At 42.3% G+C, this 21547-nt stretch overlaps 1 protein-coding gene across 1 annotated transcript in view; it reads right to left on the reverse strand.

The window, feature by feature from the left end:
* The window catches only part of crebbpa (CREB binding protein a), a 95983-nt gene that overhangs the window by 20995 nt on the left and 53441 nt on the right, over positions 1-21547 (reverse strand). The window contains 5 exon segments of the mRNA XM_034239104.1: positions 16-153; positions 341-440; positions 1226-1477; positions 2729-2842; positions 9947-10202. Coding sequence (XP_034094995.1) covers positions 16-153; positions 341-440; positions 1226-1477; positions 2729-2842; positions 9947-10202 — 860 coding nt within the window.

The raw sequence follows: 21547 nt of genomic DNA on the forward strand, positions 1-21547 counted from the left end.
GGGGTATACACTTACAGCTTGTGCACGAGGTGATTCCTCAGGTCCTGAGTGACGTGCTCGTGCCAGGATTTCCTGGTGCCTGTGGCAGAGATGGGTGCTGCTGTGGGAAGGTTACCCAGCGAGCCCACAGAGGACCCGTCTGACAGCAGCTGACTGGAGGTGGAACAGGAGGACGGGTAGAAGTTACATATTTAAATAGTGTAATGTTTTACATGGGACTGCACTCTAGAATTCATCAAATCTATTAGACATGTACATTTTAAGTAGCTACTTGAATTTCCTGCAATAAAAAGAAAGTTTAGGGTGAATGAATGAAATGCCGTTGTTTGCTGAGACTGACTTGTTAGTGTTGAGTGTGTTGGGGAGGGCGTCTGTGTGCAGGTTCGTCTGATCTGAAGTGGTCACGCCCGGAGTCCCGCCTCCAAGAGCCATCTGGTTACCTGTAACACAGAGCGCTGTGAGCAAACAGCACTGCCTTCATTTTAAAATCGTGCTCTGCGAATAAAATATGGCTGCCGTGACCACAGCTGCAGAGCACACTCAACACAGACATAATAAAAGGGCCAGCAAAGGTTATCTTTGCTTTATATTACATTCATTTTTATATCCGTTTTAGAGCCTAGCAGTTGGGTGTGCTGTGCATTAATAAGTCAATCAATACACACATGCCGACATTGAAGAGAGCACAACTTTTTAAAGGTTTTCTACAAGCGCTCATATATACTAGTACTAATAGTGTTTTTGCGGCCAACCTGGAAGTCAGCATTACAAGGGCTCCCGACAAAAATAAATTGGGTATTATTTTATTGTCTATTAGATTATAGCAGAAGATATGATCTGTGGCAAACGCACATTTATGATACTTGCACGTTTCATGGAGCAGATTCATCTCCACATATTTATACACCTTTATAACAGTTGAAGCATACATGTCATGACTAAAAGTAAATAGCTAGTGCTATAACCAAACTGCATCACTGTTGCATTTCTTCACTTCACGGTCACTAAGCTAAAGGTGGACGGGTGTTGGCAGTCTTATTTAGTAACTTGTTAGCAGCTGCCTTTTCGTAAAGACAAGTAAAAGCTTCAGACATTTATGAGTGGGGTAATAACTTGATTCCAGACATCTAACCAAAACTAATTCAAAAAACCATTACATTTCAAGGAACCCAGAAGTGCTAAATATCACTACATGACTATAAAACATCGAAATATTTGGCTTTACCAAGTGCATTGATGGGTCTCATCTGCGGGAGCTGCTGTTGTTGTGTGTTGGGTGCGCCTCCAGTCTGGCCCGCGGCCCCCCGGGCCTGCCCAGTGGTCTGGCTGCTGTAGGGCAGCCCAAGTGCCTCGTATGCTCTCTGCATGGAGCTGGGGTCTATGGGGGTTGAGGTATTGATGGTGGGAGTACTGGGCTGGCCCACACCAACGGAGGACATGGCGTTCTGGAGGCTCGCATTGGGGGAGCCTAGCATGGCTGTGGAGAGAGACAGCGCCGTCAGTCTTAACACTCAAATACAATCAATCTGACTATACTGCCAGCTGGTAGACATGTTCACCATCTCTACTGCTGCAAGCAAGGGTAGGCACACAAATGCTAAATGTTGATACTGTGTGCCAAGCCCAATGAATGTAAAAAGTATCCTCTTTGGTGAAAACACTGCAAAAGTAGTAGTAGAAAACACACATGCTTACACACTTTGACCTCTGGCAAGATGAAGTCACAAGGCAACATGATACAGTGTGAACATAATGCAAGGCTAAACGCTTTGAAAAGCAGTGAACTGAATAAATGCATAAATCCCTCCAGGGGACAAAGCATTAGCATATTTTTCTGAGTTCAGGCTTTGGGCGAGCTAAAAAAGCTCTTAGTTTGTGCAAAGACCAAAATCGGAGGAGGCAGAACAAAGAAACTCTGCGGTGTGCTTGTGTTGGCAGGAGAGACACAAGCCTCAACGTCATGTTCTTTAACATGCAAACCAAACAGGGACAGACCGACACTGGAATGCTTTAAGTGATGAAAGATGCCGAGCAGAGGGGTGAAGTAAAGAAAATAAAATAATGGAAGGGGGGAAAAAAAGGGGAGAGTAAAAAAAAATGGAAGAGTAAAAGTTACAAATGCAAGTCATGAAGAAGAATGAAAAAGATTGGGTTGGGTATTCAAGAACAGAGTGTGAAACCGGAGAGTGGAAAACAAAACAGAAAGAAAACAGTTTAAGTGCGAGGCTCTGTTCCGGAGGGGAGTAGCAGTAAACAGCCCAACAGCCAATGGCTCAGCGGGACACATCCAGCACACGCTCTCCGTTTCCTCCCTCTCTCCCTCCATCACACGCCTATCCCTCTTGTGTGTCAGATTACAAGCCCAGCAGGACCACACACTTACTCACTGAATGCTTTTAGGCATTGTTGAGGGGCACGAACCTAGAAATAAATTGCCTGAATGGTCAAATACTCAAACATTCTGCACACAAGCCTCTGCGGCTGGTTTCAGGAAAGCCACAGGAAGGTATTATTCTTGCTGATGATGTCACTATAGACTACAAGAGCTTAATCTCCCTTAATGTCTGAGATAAAGACTGGGGCCTTTGTGAGACCAACGCAGAGATGCGCTGCTTATTCAGTACAGTCAATGGAAGTAAATCAGCCTTGTGTTTGGTGTCTGCGGGGATGTCTGGCCACTTGACAACAGCTGAGCGACAGCGTGCCGGAGCCTGCTACTCGTACTCACTTTGCTGGGTGCGCTTGTCGTTGGCGTTCTTCAGCGGCAGGCAGACAGGACAGTCGTGTCTCGTGCAGTTTTTCCAGTGCGAGATGATCTGTCTGGACGACGCACAGTGTGCCACTGCAGAGAGGAGGGAGATGGGGACACCAAGAAATCAACGTTAGAGCTGGAAATTCACATCATGTTTAATGAAACCAAAACCATTTTTACATTCAGCTTGTTCTAAATGTAATGCCCACATGACATTTCCAGCAGCAGTCTCCCTCACAGTTGAGTCCTATTCTCTATCTCAGACTGGAATTAAGGTTAATTATATTGTGTAACTTTAAACGACTTTCTCTGTTTTGAAATAACAAGCAGAAAGGACATATCACACACCTCACATTTAGAAGAAGGATTTCCTGTACACACATTAACAACATTGAGCAAAGTGGTCCTTGACAGAACGAAGAAAAAACTATGAGGACTTAATATAAATGTTAAGGAGGAGAGACAAAGGGATGACCCGATGTGGTCGGTATGGGCGACTTTCAGGGTATTTTGTAACCGTTTGGTCCGCTATATTGAGCCTTCTCTGATCCTTTGTTCTAATGAACACAAGTGTGATCATTTAAGAAGCTTTTCATTCACAGCAATGGGAGTGCTGTAGTCGTCAACTTTCCAACCATCTGCTGTCTGTCCTTCTGCAATCTCCTGTAATTGTAATAATAATTTTTAAAAAAAAGGTAATTTGCTATCCGCGCAAAAGATGTCCAAAAAATGAAAATAAAAACTCAGCGTCACCAAAAAAACAAACAACGGAGGACCTTTTCAAAACAAGACAGAAATAAACCTTGAGACGGCAACAAAGCCAAATAAATTATAGAGGGTTTATTATTTTATAAAATAAATCAAATTTTTTATAAAAACATTACAAAACCATTAATATACAGGACAAGTATTAATTAACGCAATGCAGAGCTTTTCAATTGTCAAGCATATACAGCGGATTGATTGCAATAACTTGAATGTACTTTAGTGTTCACTGTGCAGCTGTAATATCCAATAAAATAGAAGTATGGAGTAGGACTCTGAAGCGGCAGACCCTCAATATTATAGTGGGGGGGAGGAAACTTGATTTGGACATCCCTAGAGAGAAACTACAGAAATAAAATGTGTCTGCTCCAGGGCTCTCGACTAACTTTTTTCACCATCCTCCCGGAACCGTCCCGAAATACAATCTAAGCCGTCCCGAAATTAATGTGGACCGTCCCGAATTTAAAATATTAGTTTTTCTACATTATCATTAGTTAAAATCATTCAAAGTGACCTTTAACATAAATAAAACATCATACAAATCATTAGATGATAATTCATCAACCTTTTTATTTGAGTAAATCATTCAATCACATAAACAAAGGCCAAATATATTTAAACAAACACACAAACGAGAAAATTACTCAAGTCCCATCCAATTAACAAAAAAATCCAACACTTTGTCCTGAAGACAGAACCCAGAGTAACCACTAACCAGGATGACAGTCTGTAACAGTCAGGAGACCTTTACAAACTGCCCCGGCCCCTCGCACACAGACTGGAGAGAGATCTCGTCTGGATTGGAAAGCTCGAAAATACATCATAGACGCATGTTGTAATCTTAATACTGCATATTAGAAACGGAGTTCGCGAAACTAAAACTGCGATATAATGTTTATGTAGCAATAATACATATGACATATTTTTTAAATGTCTCCAGTACCGATAAAAAGTCCGATAACGTCGGAGCTTAACGTTACCACTGTCTTTAATAATTCCGGCCCGGGGCCCGTTTAATACCGGGGCTCGGTACCCATCCCTACATGGGGAGAGGCGCAGCATATTGCTAAGGACTAAATACGATGGAGGGTTCTCTTCTCAGCCTTATATAGGGGGTGAAGATGAGTAAGTAAATAAAGAGGCCGGCGCTCCAGGGTCAGGTTCTGCTGTGCGTTTTTATGATTAACGGTAAAACATTTCAGAATTCCTCCACGGGATGCCATTGTACATCACTCAACCCACACTCAGAGCCATATAATAGATATATTGCGCTGCACACACTCAGTACATAGCTAGACCTGCGAATTTGCGGGCCAGGAATTTGCGGGCACAGCTGTAGCTACGTAGCCTACTGTGTGTGTGTGTGTGTGTGTATTTTGCAGGTTGCTAAATGTTTTGTGCGTGTGTGTTTATGTTGACAAGGAGGTTTAATAACTGTGTGCTACACAACGTGCAGTCGGTTTCATTTTCATCGCCGTTTGTAGTAGAGTTAGCAGGGTATTTTTATTTTAACTCTCGTCCCAAATTCGTCCCAAAATCATTTTTTATCCTCCCCGACACTAATTTTTTCCTCAAGCTCGAGCCCTGGTCTGCTCAAACTGAAAAGGTTCAGCTCACTGCACTCATTTCCACTCTTGGAAGGCTGTTGCTTTGGCCCAGAGGAAAAATAAACTATACCGTATTTCCTGATGCATGACTGAACAAACGGAGGCGCTTCATTTCATCTGTGGTCATGCTAATGAGCTAGCAGCTAATCTGACAAAAAAATCACCAGCTGGATGAAAGGAGCCTCTGCTATCCGATTGGCACTTCTAAATATTACAACATATACAATCATTATCTGGCTTCAAGCTCCAAAGCCCTAGCACAAATAAACACAATTAGATTTCATTATCTTGGTGAGAACGCCAATACTACTGGCAAAGACTGGAACATTGCAGGTCTATAATGTAGCTTTTTGTAGATTTAATGTGAACTGATGAACAAAGAAAAAGAGCTAGGATTGAGGTCCAAAGCCAGTGCACGCATTAGTCATAGCGCAGACTCAAGAGTTCCCTTAGGTAAAATTGAACTCACATCAGATAAATGTCAAATCTGAGATGTGCGGATAGGGAAAGAAATCGTTCGCCACAAAATGTCAGAGGTACAGAGACGCAGAAACCCTGAGCGAGAGGAAATGAGCTGGCATGCAGAGACATAGACCCCTTCACACTTAAAACACTTTGGCCTCTGAGGGTGGTTGGCTTGAAATGTAACTTAAGCATTCAAGTCCAAGGCCAGAGCAAAATACATTAAATCTAAATGAAAGTCGCTCGAGGGGAATTTTGCACAGGAAGGACAGCAGACAGAAACACGCCATAGAGAAAATCCAGGGGACGACATTAGTGGCACAAGAGAAAGTCGACAAGTGGGCAAGCAGGTAGGATGTGAGTGTTTTTGAATGTATGGAAATCTTATGTGCTCAGTCTATGTTCTGACAAAACAAGGATTTACGAGAAATGTGTCATGGCATGGAAAGGCACACATGACAGACTACCTTTTAAGAAAAACTAACAAAGTAAAGGAATCGCATTATTAAAATATGATCAAATTAATTTAAGAGAATATTTGGTATTTGGAAATCCTCATTTTACTAAGATAATAAAAAAGATAAAAAACATTCATACAGTATCTAATAGCTATTTTAAGAGTGTGACATGAAAGAACATATTTCTTAGTTGCAGCAGGTTCTTGGTCACATAATCTAGAAAAACTACTGGGATTATTTATGCAGGTTTAAAAAAAATAAAAATCGAAAACTGTCAATGTTTTGGAAGGTAAAGATGTATTAGCTGTTAACCCTCAGGGTCTCTCCTACTTTAAATCTTATAATATTCAGTGTTTTAAACTTGTTATCAACATTTAATCTAAACAGCCCGCGCTTAACAGCCACACAAACTGTTGGTTCCACTAGGGCAGGGGTGGGGAACCTCCGGCCCCCGGGCCGTATACGGCCCGCGAGACCATTTGGTACGGCCCTCGAGGTAATTTATAAACACACGCCAAAAAGAAAAAAATGTAAGAAATCTAGACCGCAAAATAATTAAACAAGCGAGTGCCTTTTTTTCCTGGCCAAGGTCAGGGGCCTTGAACACAACACAAGCTTAACGTGTCATCACGTGGTATATGTCTCGTCTGACAGGGGTGCAGTTCTGACGGAGAGCACCGGAACGCCACTCCAGAAACTGCAGTACGCATAAGGAGCCGTACATATGCCGCAGTTTCTGCGTGGCTGTGTCTTTAGTTGAAAGCCCAGTGGCGATCTGTTCATCTGTCATACTGATCATACAGTTAATAACTTTGTTGTTATTAGCATCTGGTTAGCTAGCTATGCTAACGAATATAAGAAGCGTTTTCTCCAACCAGTGAGGTAAAGGCACATCTTTATATGATCATTATAGTTATAAAAAAATAAGAGAATAAAGTAAACAGTTATAAAATACTATATGACAGTAAAACAAAGTTGTTATTAATAAACATGAATAAAGTTTAAAAGGAGAGTGATTTGTAAAATATCCATAAAGAAAAAGTAAATCTGTTTACAGTTCTGTTTCATATGGGTGTTGAGCAGAGATGTTCACAAGTCTTTTTTTGCAAGTCCAAGTCAAGTCTCAAGTCTTTGGTCACGAGTCCAAGTCAAGTCTCAAGTCTTTGGTCACGAGTCCAAGTCAAGTCTCAAGTCTTTGGTCACGAGTCCAAGTCAAGTCTCAAGTCTTTGTGGGGTGAGACTTGATCAAGTCTCAAGTCTTTGGTCACGAGTCCAAGTCAAGTCTCAAGTCTTTGTGGGGTGAGACTTGATCAAGTCTCAAGTCTTTGGTCACGAGTCCAAGTCAAGTCTCAAGTCTCTAAAAAACCAAAGTCTCATGTCTCTTCTGGTTGTAATAAGCCTTCTATTGTCTGCTGCTGTCCAGTCTGTTAAGAATACTGCACAGCTATATCTAAGAAATTCAAAGCATTTACTGTATTATTATCACTCCTATATCTATTAGCATACAGTATCAGTACTGATTAGTTGTTTGTTATATGATCACTTTAAACAGGCTATTGCAATGCAATATGAGGACAAACATCACAGTTTAGCTAAATGCAAACAACTTATAAGCTAAACACTTCAGAATCAGAAATCAGTATCACAAATACTTTATTAATCCCCCGCAGGGAAACTGTGTTAAAAGTACTTAAAAGTAAACATTTGTTCTGTGCCATTTGCAACTAAAAAACTATTGCTGCAATATTATCTGAAATATACTGAACTGGTGATATTAAAAAATGACCTGTTCCAAATGAGATATCTACCATTAACACCATTTACCAGCCAAATGCTGGTAAATCATGCAAGTGGCTGGTACTGTATGTTGCACGCACCAGCCAAACATAACAATGGCAATCTATTGAGTGGCTGGTAACATTTCAACATTCACTAGTCTAGCCATTTGGCCAGTGGACAAAAATGTTAAAATGTGACCTCTGCAACCGTATTGTTTAATTACACTGGGTCTCTAATTACATCTTTTAAGTCTACTATAAATAAACATATTCCTCTATCCTCTCACTCAAACCCAGTGTAATGGTAACCTGATAAACCTGTAACATTAACGTTACCTGGTCAACAATAAACCTGTAACCTGCCTATAAACCGACAGATGTATTTATGTATGTAACTATGTATTTTTCTACGTTTAACGTTAGCCAGTAGATGGTGGCAGCGGAACGTAATGATTAACGTTACCGACCTTTTTTATGTCATGTCAAGAGTTGGATGTCAACGCCACTCAACGCAAACAAGTGTGACAAGCAAACATTCACTCATCTTTTCAAATATTCAGTTACAAAGCTAGTAGCAAGCTAAGTTAACATTACATAGCTGATGCTGAGCTAAACATGTTTGCTAACCGTCCATATGCGTTAATGTGACTGACCTCTCCGAGTGAGTTTTCAAGTGCCTGATGAAATTTGACGTTGTTGCACCAGCATCCTTGATTTTAATATTGCAGACTTTGCAGTGTGCGCTCCTTTTGTTGGTGCCGCCGGCGTTTTGTTCGAAGTTTTTATAGTTTAACCTAATTACAAGCGGTACAGCTGCAGGTGTGCCGCTGGTCGCCATGGTGTTACCATGATGTTAATGTTAATGTTAAAGGTGGGGTAGGTAACTTTGAGAAACCGGCTCGAGATACACTTGTTGTTATATTCCATGGAATGCTCTTAACATCCCGATACCCGGCCCGGCTAAAATAACTGGATGGCCTACCTGCCTGTCAGCCTCCCATCGGGGCACAAACTGATCTCGTGCCCTCATTGGTCATGTGCGCGTTCGTGTGTGTTGGAGGAGGGACTCTGTGAGGAAGTGGCAGATTTTCTCCGGTTGTGTATTTTCAAATTCTAGCGATCTCGAGCCGGTTTCTCAAACTTACCTCCCTACCTTTAATACGCCAAAAATAGAAAACACAATGATTGTTCACGAGTCCCAAAACACGAGTCCAAGTCGAGTCCGAAGTCTTTTGAGCAGGAGTCCAAGTCAAGTCTGAAGTCTCTGTGTGTGCGACTTAAGTGCGACTCGAGTCCGAGTCACAGACTCGAGTCCCCATCTCTGGTGTTGAGAGATGTATCCATAGATCTCTTAATGTTGCTCTCAAAGTGTACCAGATTGATGCTTTCAACTTCAATATTTAAAAAAAAATCTTCCTGGGGGAGCATGCCCAAGGACCCCCCGAATCTAAATACATTTGTACACATCTTGTGTCCATATCTTTCTGTTTTGATGGTCATGCCACACCGTGCACGTGCATGCATGCGCGAGTCATGGTGAGATATCTGGATTAAGAGGTTGCTTTTTCTTTGTACAGCATGAAAGAAAGGCGAAATGAATGGGCTGTGATTTTAGTATTTTTAAGCAGAGGTCAATCATTTGTACGGCCCTCGGAGGATGTTGGAAAAATTGAAATGGCCCTTGAGAGGAAAAAGGTTCCCCACCCCTGCACTAGGGGAATCTAGTTATCTGATCTGTGTTGATGCCTTTTTCAAATATGTTTCCCCTTAATGACTTTCAGGTCTGCTTGTTCAACATGATGCTGTAAGTTTCATTTTCAACAGTTGTTTTCCAAATGTGGAAGATGTAAAGCATATCCAAACCTTGACTTGAGATTATATAAATGTTGGGATCGGATCATAAACAAATATATCATAATAAAAGCTGGGGATTTTACAAGATCAAGATAGGAAATGGTTTATGAACAAAAAGTATGTGTTTACTTTGCCAAGACCTACTTTATTAAGGCTTTAATGTGGTGAACAGAAAGCAGAAAAGACTCCAACGAGCAAATGGGGTGTTGATTTCCACAAACTTTTTAACCCCAGGATGTGATCAATCTGCTTTAAAATGCGTTCACTCACCCTGGCAGGACTTCCCGGCCTGGCAGTGGGTCATGTGGTTGAGGACGTTCTTCATGGTGCGGCAGTGCGGCAGGGCGCAGGCCCTCACCTCCCCATTGGCCTGCTCCCGTCGCTGGCACTTGTGAGCGTGCAGCAGCAGGACCAGCTGCTGCTGGATCAGCTTGCGCTTCTCTGGGTCGGCTGTGGGGCCCACCGATGATACCGCCACACCCCCGCCGCCGGACAGTGGGAGCGCCGCCGCCTGCTGCTGCGGCTGCTGCATGGTGAACAAAGAAAACAACAAGTGTCAAAGTTGTGATGGGTGAAAATAACTCTCCCTGTCGGAGCTGTCAATACCACACGTGTAGAGAGGCACATTCTTGTCTTCAAAGCAAGTCTGATCTTTATTGTGCATTGTTATGGACACATGCAGTCCCTCTCCCAGTAGGTCTCAACCGCATCACTGCAGTTTATCTACCTTGTGTCAGCAAAGCAACATTTCTGTCAGTATATTGCACCACGTTGTGCGTGTGCTTTTTCGAAATACGCTTTTTCGTCTACAGGTGTGTGTCACTGTGTGTTTGTGTATGATTGACAGCAGCCGGCAGGATGCGAGAACTCCGGTGCGAAGGGGGGATATGAAGTAAACAAACTTGTCAGTGGTCGATCATTCAACAAGCCAGGGTGCAGAACACGATGCATGTTCATGTTTACAAGTTAGATAAGGAGACTTTCTGATGTACTTTATGTAATAAAAGCTAATGTGGTTATTGCTCAGAGTCTACGGTTCTTTTGTTGTGTAGCATGCCGTGTGCCTCAGTGAGCCCGATTCCTTTAGCTTTGAAATTGGATTGACAGTATTGAAATAAAGACTACATCTACGAAGACGGTCTCCTTGATGGTATTCTGTCCGAGAAATTTAAAACTGGGAGACATCAAGAAACCAAAATCATATCTAAAGATTTAAATGACAGAATACAGAAGTCATTGATAGAGCAGGTACCTTTGCGGTAGAAGACCAAAAAGAAACAGGTTTTTTAAGTTGTTGAATTGTCCAACCTTTCAAAAATAATCTGAGAGCAAATTGGCGAACCAACTATAGTCTTTAAACTAGCAATTATCATGAACACATTTACACCATCAAAGATGATTTAAATCATTCAACAACTATTGTTGTCACTGAAGGAAAATCATAACCCAGGAACTTCAAATTCAACTGTTATTAATAAACATTGTGTATTGGACATTGTTAAAATATTGTTATTGCACCTGTCGTTTAAAAAAAAACAGAGTACTGCTATCCCTTCCATCTTTGCTACACTACTGCTAATGTGCAAATTAGGGCTGCAGTATATTGGGAAAAACATTGCAGTTTTATTTTTCCATCAATTTGCCATATGAAAAAATATTCACCCACAATTTGGTTGGCTACCTTTTAAGTTTGAAGTCTAGTACCACCTTATTAGCAATATCTACTTTATAGCAGATATAACAAATACAAATATGATGTGCAGAGAACAGTTTTAATAACCCAGCGGCTCAGGTGGAAACCTTCACTTAAAGGAGAGTGACAGGGAGTATGAGAAGAAGAGGGAGAGAAAGTTTCAGCCACACTGAAATGCCCCAGAAGTTTAGGATAATGAAGGTTCTAATCTAATTAGGGATGCACGATAATTATCGGTCCGATATTAGGAATTATGATGTCATCCCGATAAACCCGATACCAGTACTAATAGCCCCGATAATATACAATATATTTTTTGGGTAAAAAATACTGCGGTGTGGGTGGATTGGGATGAGGGGCGCTTGTTTTTCACTCGGCTCCTCCCGTTTTGCCAGTACTGTGGTATTAGTGGTTTAGGAAGAGGGGAGTTTTTCACAAATCCAGCGCTCCCTAACTCATGCCTGGCTGTGACGTAAATGGTGTGCGGCCGTGAAGCCAGGACAGTAAACAAACATGTCGTCGGTGGTATGGGCGTTGGAGCTATGTGCAACTCAAGGCATATGCTCGAACCGGAGCTGCCTGGACGCTGCAATCATGTTGCGCACTATCCGTGCTGAGTGTGCTGACTTTTCGTACAATGTCCCACTGTCTGGCTTCCTGCATAAAGTCAAGTGCTCGGCGCAGTTGTGGCGAAATGTCGCTCCTCTGTTTTCATTTAAACAGCTCCTTATCCGTTAGCGCAGCTAGCTAGCACCAGATGCTAACAACAACAATGCACGTAAGGTCTCTCGCTCGCTCGGGCCACACATACACACACCCTCCCAGTCCTCCAGATGGCCAGTCGGTGCCTTTATATATACAGTCTATGGTCGGTGCCTGCCGGTGAGCGTGGAAGTGTGGTCTGCCACAAGCGGGCGGCAGGAGCGGGGCTGTCAGCATCAGCTTAGATGGTATTTTAAACTCGATGCGCTCTGAAACTACGGGGCGGCCAAGGAAAAAAAATACACATGCGTTAATCGCGTTAAAATAATTTGTGGCGTAACATTTTTTTAATTATCGGTTATCGGTATCGGTCTTGAGAAGCAGGAAGTTATCGGTATCGGTATCGCTTTCAAAAAACCAATATCGTGCATCCCTAAATCTAATCTATAACATAGCCATTACATTTCTAACTCTTGATAATGACAGGAAAGCAGAAAGTGTATTATAATATAATAATACTGATAGCAGAAATGTCACCCTCCCTTTTTTCTTTCAACAATGACCACAATTAGGGATGCTCCGAACGCCCATTTTGGGGCCGATCGCCGGAATCAGTATCGGCCGATACCGCTCGCCGATCCGATCGAGCGGGCGGGGCCTATGGGGATCTTCCATTTAAAGTGATGTTTAAAACTCAGTTAATGGGGCTCATTCACTGGCGCTTCCACAAACAACAACCAACTAGGTCTAACTCTTAGTCTGTGTTTTGCTCCGCTCACCGTTCCGTCACAGCGGGTGGAGCTGCAGGATTACTGCTTCACACACATTGGATTGCGCTAGGCCTGTCGCGATAATCGATAAATTGACTTATCGTACGATAAATAAAAATCGACTCGATAACTTTTCTGAGCTCGATAAATTTCCCTTTACATAAGGATGTGACCAGCATTTTAGCCAGGAGCGCTGTGGCTGTCGGCCACGCGCGCTGTGAGCAGTGTGTAGCATCCAAATTAAATATATATTGACAAGCGGGAGACAACGTGTGACTTACTCGCGCGTAATTTAAAGTGAAATGGAATTGGTTACAAAACCTAACTACACATCTCCGGTGTGGCAGTATTTTGGATTCAAGCCAAATGAACGAGGCCAACCTACGGACTTGAATGAGCCGGTATGTCGCATTTGTTTAAAAAAGGTAGCGACAAAAGCAGGCAATACCACAAATCTTAAACTACACCTAAAACATAACCACCCCATTCCGTTTTCCCAGCTGGTAGCAAACACTGCAGCTGGAGATGGAGAGCCCCCACCTTCCCGACAGTTTACAATCAAAGATGCATTTGCCCGACAATGCAAACATCTTGGTGATCCTTGCTCGAAAACTTTGAAATACAGATTTGGATATGGCCTGTTGAGGCATCTGGGTCTTTGTATGGACAGTAGGGGTGTAACGGTATACGTACCAGTACCGAAATAATTCGGTGCGGGCCCTTCGGTTCGGTACACGTGTGTACCGAAGTGTACCGAACGAATATAACGTTAAACGTAAAAAATTGAGAACGTGAACAACTTTTTGGAAGTAATCTCAGGTGCTGCGTCGCAGCATTCAGAGTAATTTGCTCACATTGAGTTCAACGCGTCATAGAGCGACCAAGTCATTTCATTGGACGAGAGGCATACTATGAGAGCTGGTCACAGGGATGTGTTCAAATGTAGTCAGCAATTTGAGGAACTGTCGAAATGGCGAACGCAGATAAAGTTGAGCTAAAAAATCCTCCAGCATCATTGAAGTCTCCGGTTTGGGAACATTTTGGTTTCGCAGTTACGTACAAGGATGACGGACAAAGACAGGTGGACCGAAACAAAGCTGTTTGTCGGCATTGTTCAACTAAAATTGGTTACGCGGCTGGCAATACATCAAACTTGCACACTCATTTGAAAAGGCATCACCCGAACGTGAATATCACCGGTACCAAAAGAAAAAAGACTGAAGTGCAAACCCAACTCCCACTAGTATTCAAGCCTCCACCACTCGCAAAAAGTTCAGACCGAGCCAAAGCTATTACAAACGCCAAATATCTTTATGTTGCCATGTTAGCAAAGCGCTACCTGGCTGTATCTGCTACCTCTGTCCCTAGCGAGAGGGTGTTCTCCACAGAAGGAGACATTGTTAGTGCCAGCAGATCTGCCCTTTCGGCAAGCAATGTGGACAAGTTCATCTTTCTTTAAAAAAAACAAAACATGAAAATACAATGACAAGCAAGTCATAATGTCAAACTGGCTGCTTAGGTACTAGTACAGTATAGTTCAAATACAGATTATTTCAGTTCATCGAAATGCTGCACCTTAATGTTTGTTTTATTATATTTAGTATTTATTTGAGTGAATATTCACAGTTTAATAATAATTTTTAAAAAAACAAGAAATATTTTATGTTTTGTGATTTATTTTTATTTTTCTGCTGTACCGAAAACGTACCGAACAGTGACCTAAAAACCGAGGTACGTACTGAACCGAAATGTTTGTGAACCGTTACACCCCTAATGGACAGTGGACTGTACCACTAGACTGCTTTTTTAAGGAGGCTTTTTTTGCTTGTGAGACAATGTGTGCTCATATTTATTTATAGATAGAGCTCTGTTTTCCAGCAGAGTCTATTTAATGTATTGTTTTGGTTGTGTGTGATTTATTTAAATTATAATTTTATTAATTTGTTTTATTTATTATATATATAATTTATATATTTGAATATTGTTTCACATTTAATTTGCAATGTTGAATGTTCAATAAAAAGTTAAGTTTGAAAGGATGTACTTGAATTATTATTATATATTATCATTATGTCAGTGGTCTAAAATGGTCTTACAACAGCGCCGACAATATTATCGTTTATCGCAATAATTTCCAGGAAAATGTATCGTCCAACAACATTAATTATCATGACAGGCCTATATACTAGGGATGTTGAGATTCACTGATTCGCATCGGTGCACCGGCATAAAGAGTGCACATCGGTTACAGTTTGGGTTGAACTCGCAATGCATCGATTGTAGCGTCTTTGCATCGGTAAAAAAACGATTCATTCATATAATATCCCCTCATCCTGTCAGCACTCAGCAGAGACGATCTTTGATCTTTGCTTCGTCACTACGGAGGCCGAGAGTCTCAGTTAAAAACACACATGGAAGTCGAGGAGAAAGAGAAACACAGCGCACTAGTGTTGCACGGTGTACCGATACTTGAAAGGTACCGCGATACCCTGCCGTTAAAAACGTTACGATTCGTCCGTTTCATTAGTATCGGTACTTTAAGAATGACGGGGAAAAGTACTCCGGTGAGAAAGCGCTGTTTTAATCCCTCCCCTCTCAAGCACGCTCTAAGTGCCTCCCCTCTCTCATGCACGCGCTAGCTGCCAGAGCATGTGAGAAAAGGAGAAGCATGGCTGTAAGTGGGAGTGCAACTGCCGCTGCGCCTCGGCTTGTTGACAAAAAAGACGCCAGAAGCGAAATGTTGAAGTATTTTAGCTATATCTCTGACAGTGAGGGCAAGCCTACGGACACCACGAGGCCTGTCTGTAAGACATGTTTTAACATAACATAATTACATCATGCTCAAGCCCATGCCCTCATTATCTAAGTCACACAAGTGCAATTTATTTTGTGACAAACGAACGTTTTCGTAGTTTGACGAGGCAATTAATGGCAATGATAACTGTCTAATATGGCTATCTTTTTAGCTAACTTGCCAATGTGGCTAACATCTGCAATGTACATTTTGTCAATAATTATTTATATTACTGTACTATTACATGTTAATAAAATATAAAGTTAACTATCAAATAAATCACATAAACTCAAGTATAAAGAAGAGACCATGTTGTAAACAGATAAACTACAATTTTATTCATCATGAAAATAATAAAAGAAAAGTATCGAAAAAGAATCGGAATCGCAATTCTTGACTTGGTATCGTGACAACACTACAGCGCACCGAAAAATACCTACAAATCAAACGTTTGGCAACACTTCGGATTTTTCAAGAAAGACGGACAAGTTGAAAAATCGCTCACAAATTGTAAACGATGCCGTGCCGCTTTAAAGTACACAAGTAGTACGAGGAACTTAGCGACGCACATAAAGAGGCGACATGGGGTCTGCGGCTGAAAAGAGAAACCTGAAAGTTAGACATATGAGTTCAATCACTCAGGAGTGGTGTTTAGTTTACAGCAGACTGACTGCCAATAATAGTTTAAATGTCTTCCTTACTGTAAGCAGTTATGAAATACCCGTTTGTGAAAGGTTATTTGTATTCTTTATTGTTCATATAGAAACCACTGCTTTCTGCTCTCTGCTGAGTTAGAATCTGGATCAGTGTTAAGCAGATCAGGCTGGCAGCTGTATGGGCATTGCACTAGTGTTGCACGGTGTACCGATAATTGAAAGGTACCACGATACCCTGCCGTTAAAAACGGTACGATTCCTCCGTTTCATTAGTATCGGTACTTTAAGAATGACGGGGAAAAGTACTCCGGTGAGAAAGCGCCGTTTTAATAAGAGCCGTGTGTGTTCAGCGCTCTGTTTCCACTCCCTGCACTGCAGCCGTGCCTGCAGTCCCTCCCCTCTCAAGCACGTTCTAAGTCCCTCCCCTCTCTCGTGCACGCGGCCACGCGCTAGCTGTCAGAGCATGTGAGAAAACGAGAAGCATGGCTGCAAGTGGGAGTGCAACTGCCGCTGCGCCTCGGCTTGTTGACAAAAAAGACGCCAGAAGCTAAATTTGGAAGTATTTGAGCTATATCTCTGACAGTGAGGGCAAGCCTACGGACACCACGAGGCCTGTCTGTGAGAAATGTTTTAGATCCCTGCAAACCAAGGGAGCCAACACATCAAACTTGGCTAAGCACCCGCCGACCGGAATCCAGAGCTGTTTAAAGAATTTAAAGACAGACAGGTTAGCGAATGTGATAGATAACATAATTACATCATGCTCAAGCCCATGCCCTCAAATCTAAGTCAAACAAGTGTAATTTATTTTGTGACAAACGAACGTTTTCGTAGTTTGACGAGGCAATTAATGGCAATGATAACTGTCTAATATGGCTATCTTTTTAGCTAACTTACCAATGTGGCTAACATCTGCAATATACATCTTGTCAATAATTATTAATATTACTGTACTATTACATGTTAATAAAATATAAAAAAAATTATATTTTATAAAACAAAAAAGTTGTTTGAGATGATGCTTAATTTTATTTAATAAGAATTCTTGTCATTTATTTTGTTTATTGTTCTCATTGTTTAAAAGTTTGTGTTATGGTTATGGTGTGAAATAAAGCACAATAATTACATTTAAGACTGTTTCCCTTTTTTTTTAAAGAAAAGTATCGAAAAAGAATCGGAATCGCAATTCTTGACTTGGTATCGAAACCAAAATGTTGGTATCGTAACAACACTACATTGCACTATGGTAGTTGTTATTTGCACATTGTTAATCATAGACAATGCATCCTTAAATTGTTTAACTGTGAGGTGTTATACAATTGTACTGTACTCTGGAGAGGTTTTTAAGGTAAAAAAGAAACAGCATGATGGATGTGCAGTACCAAATATGTAAAGCACTTTTTTGTTAATTTATGATTTGCTGCATATGAGGAATAAAACAAAAATCCTCTGTCGTACCATATTGAATTGTATCATTATTTTGCATAATGTTGAATCAAATCGTATCGAACTGTATCGCAACAGGGGTGAATCGTATCTATCGCCTGGTGTTTCAAATGTATCGTTAATGTATCGTATCGTGGCAACGTATCGAGATGCGCATCGCATCGGCCTCAGTGATGGAGATGCACATCCCTACTACATACCGCTATTTTATTTTATTTTTCGGACACCTTAAAATACTGCCAGACTGGTGAAGCCATTTTGGCGAGCTTGTTTTGCCGCGCACAGAGGAAAGTGTCATGTTACGTCATGCGATTGGCCACTGTAAATGCCACTCGTCATCTCTCTCAACAGCCTCTTATTATTGTTGTGAGACTCCCGCAGGCATGGCGGACAGAGCGAAGTGATCGAAGGTCTGGGTGCACTTTAAAAAATGTAGTGGCGATAGTGCAAGGTGCAATCTATGCACTCGATTAGTTGCTTGTAAAGGGGGTAACACAAGCAACTTAAAGGAATGGTATGCTCATGACACTCATTTTAAAATAATTATCATCCGATAAAACAGACCAGTCTCTGCCAGTCTTTCTTTTTCTTTTTTTTAATCCGATGACATTATCAGTGATTTTAAACTGATTAATTACCGAAATAACATCAACACTGTGGGCGGCGCCATTTTACCGGACGTGACCTAAACCATGCGTTTGGTTTCGAGGACACGTTGATGTTCATGTTATTTACTGTAGTTACTCTCTTCAAATATGCCTCATTGTATCGCGAAACATTGACACAATTCTGATAGGAACAATCCACGGAATGCTCGGTTCCATCTGTAGCCAAAAGGTAAGCGTAGGAAGTACGTTCGGAGGCAGTGGCTAGCGAAATGTGGCCGGCCCGAACCGAAAGATCCACAGGCGCATGTATGCAGCGAACATTTCAAGTTTCCGGACGACTACTCTGAGAGTATGATAAAACATAACATGGGATTTATTGAACAACCATTACTTAATGGAGATGCAGTACCATCGGTCTTTCTGGTGTCATCACCGACCAGGACACCAGTTCGGCCAGTTGAGAAATCGCCCTCTGCAAGTGTGAAGCGACGGAGGACCAGAAGTAGTGCTCAGAGTAAGAATAAGGTATGTTATAGCGCATTTCCATTGCAGCGGGTAGCCCCAGTTTAAACGTCCTTTATCGTCCAGGCCAGGCCAGTTTTTGGTGGCCTTTCCATATAGCGTAGTACCGGCTAGTGGGTATTTCCCCCCAGTTTTTCCGGCCCCATAAAATCGTGGTTCTAGGGCCAGGGACCACGAGGCTGATTATGCTAAACTAGAGAGGGAATCGCTAGCAAGGGTGGTACTATATGCATACATATCTAGTAATCAAAATCATTGTATCTACTAAGTAGTACTAAGTAGGCTCGAACCTGTATGGCTGAATTCCCCCATCCAATCTCTTCATATTGCTCAAAACTTCTTCCTCGGCTGACGAGTCCGAACTCAAATACTATGCCATGTTTTCGTGTGTTTACAAAGTGAACGCATGGATGACGTCACGACCATCACGTGACTACTGAAAATGGGCAAAATGGCAGCGGCCTGACGGAATATACAGGTTTTGATAAAAAAGAGCTATAAAATCATTATTTACCGGGGAATATCGCTGATTTCTTCAGGGTATGGTTTAAACATAATGTTTCACTAAATACTGAAGTTTTGATTAATTATCTAATGAGTGGAGCATTCCTTTAATGAAACATTTGCAAACGAGACACTCATTGAATCTAAAACGGTGCAGCGTATTTGACAGCCTAAACAATGTGGCTGCTAGCGATACTGCTAGTGCTAATAGTGCTAGCAGTAGCACGCTAACAACGTCCTCCTCAGTGCAACCCGATACGATTTGCGGGACAAAGGTAACGGTATTTTAAAAATACTAAACTGTCGGCAACTATAGATGCCCTTTTTGCGGGGTTCAGCCGCGCCGTGTGTAAATGTGACCTGAGCGAAGGCACGCAAGAAGGCTAGCTGCTGCGCACAGGTAATATGTTTTGTTTACCTGAGTGAAGTCTTGCAGGCACATCGCCGTGTCTTTTTTTAGTTTATTAACACTGACCGTGTATTAATGTGAGCTCCTACACCTATAATAATTTGGCCTTTCATTGAATGCTTTATAAACCAGTTAAACTTACAGATGTCATTGTAATAATAATAATGGGTTCCATTTATAAAGCACCTCATATTTGACTCCAAATCCCGAAGTGCTACAAGTGGTGAGCATGAACAGTATAAATAAACATTACACAACACGGTAGAATTAATAAAAAGCAATACAAAAATAAAAGGGTGATAAAAAGGTCTAGGCAAAGGCTCTTTTGAAGAGATGCGTTTTGAGGCCTTTTTTAAAAGCCTCCACGGTCTGTGGTGCTCTCATTTGGTCGGGCAGAAGGCCCGGTCTCCCATAGTACGGAGCTTAGTCCTGGGGGGTTTGAGGAAGTTGGAGTTGCTGGAGCGGGTGGTCCGCAAGGAGGTATGGGGGGTGAGGAGTTCCTTGAGGTAGGGAGGGGCAGTTCCATGGACACACTGGTGGGTGAAGACAGAGACCTTGAATTCGATCCTCAGTTCCACGGGTAGTCAGTGTAGTGCTTTAAGGATGGGGGTGATGTGATCATATTTGCGCACCCTCATCAGGATCCTAGCAGCGCTGTTCTGAATGTATTGGAGCTTCTGGATGCTTTTGTTAGGGATCCCGATGAGTGCATTGCAGAAGTCCAGCCTGGAGGAGACAAAGGCATGAACCAGCTTTTCGGCGTCAGACAGAGTGAGTGTGGGGCGGAGTTTGGCGATGTTCCTGAGGTGATAAAAGGAGTTCTTGCACAGCTGTTTAATGTGGGCCTCAAAGGTCAGATGGGCGTCCATTTTAACACCCAGTTTGGTGACTATTGAGGAGAGGGTAATGTCCTGGCCGGAGAAGGTGATGGTGGTGGTGATGGTGGATGACCGAACCTGGTGTGGGGTGCCAACTATAATGGCTTCGGTCTTGGAGCTGTTGAGTTTCAGGAAGTTTTGCTTCATCCACGCCTGTATCTCCTCCAGGCAGGCAGGCAGTGAGTGTGGGTGAAGGCAGGGCTGCAGAGGAGGTAGGGTTGATCCTGAGGTACAGTTGGGTGTCATCAGCGTAGCAATGGAATGATACTCCATGTCGGCTGATGATAGAGCCAAGGGGGAGCATGTAGAGTGTGAAGAGGGTGGGGCCGAGAACTGATCCTTGAGGGACACCACAGGTGACGTTGTGGGTACCCGACTCTGCCTCGCCCAAGGAGACGTACTCTGTTCTCCCGGTGAGGTATGATCTGAACCAGTCAAGGGGAGAGTCAGAGAGTCCGATGGTGGAGTGCAGACGATGGAGGAGGATGCCGTGATCGACGGTGTCGAAAGCTGCAGTGAGATCGAGGAGGATGAGGAGAGAGGGAGAGCCAGCATCAGCCGTCATCAGCAGGTCGTTGGTGACCCTGACCAGGGCAGTTTCTGTGCTGTGGCCTGAGCGGAAAACAGACTGGAACTTCTCAAATAGGTTATTGGAGTTTAGGTGGTCCTGGAGCTGAGCAGCAACTAGTTTTCCAGCACCTTTGATAGAAAAGGAAGGTTGGAAATGGGTCTGTAGTTGGCCAGGACTCCCGGGTCAAGGGAGGGTTTTTTGAATTGGAAAACTGCATTTAAATGTTGTTAAAGAGCAACTTGCAGGTTTTTTTATTTTTTTTTTTACTACATTTATGCTTAACCTTGCCTGAAAATTACAATTAAAGTTAAGTTAATG

Source organism: Gymnodraco acuticeps, unplaced genomic scaffold (assembly GCF_902827175.1).
Source record: "Gymnodraco acuticeps unplaced genomic scaffold, fGymAcu1.1, whole genome shotgun sequence".
Lineage (NCBI taxonomy): Eukaryota > Metazoa > Chordata > Actinopteri > Perciformes > Bathydraconidae > Gymnodraco > Gymnodraco acuticeps.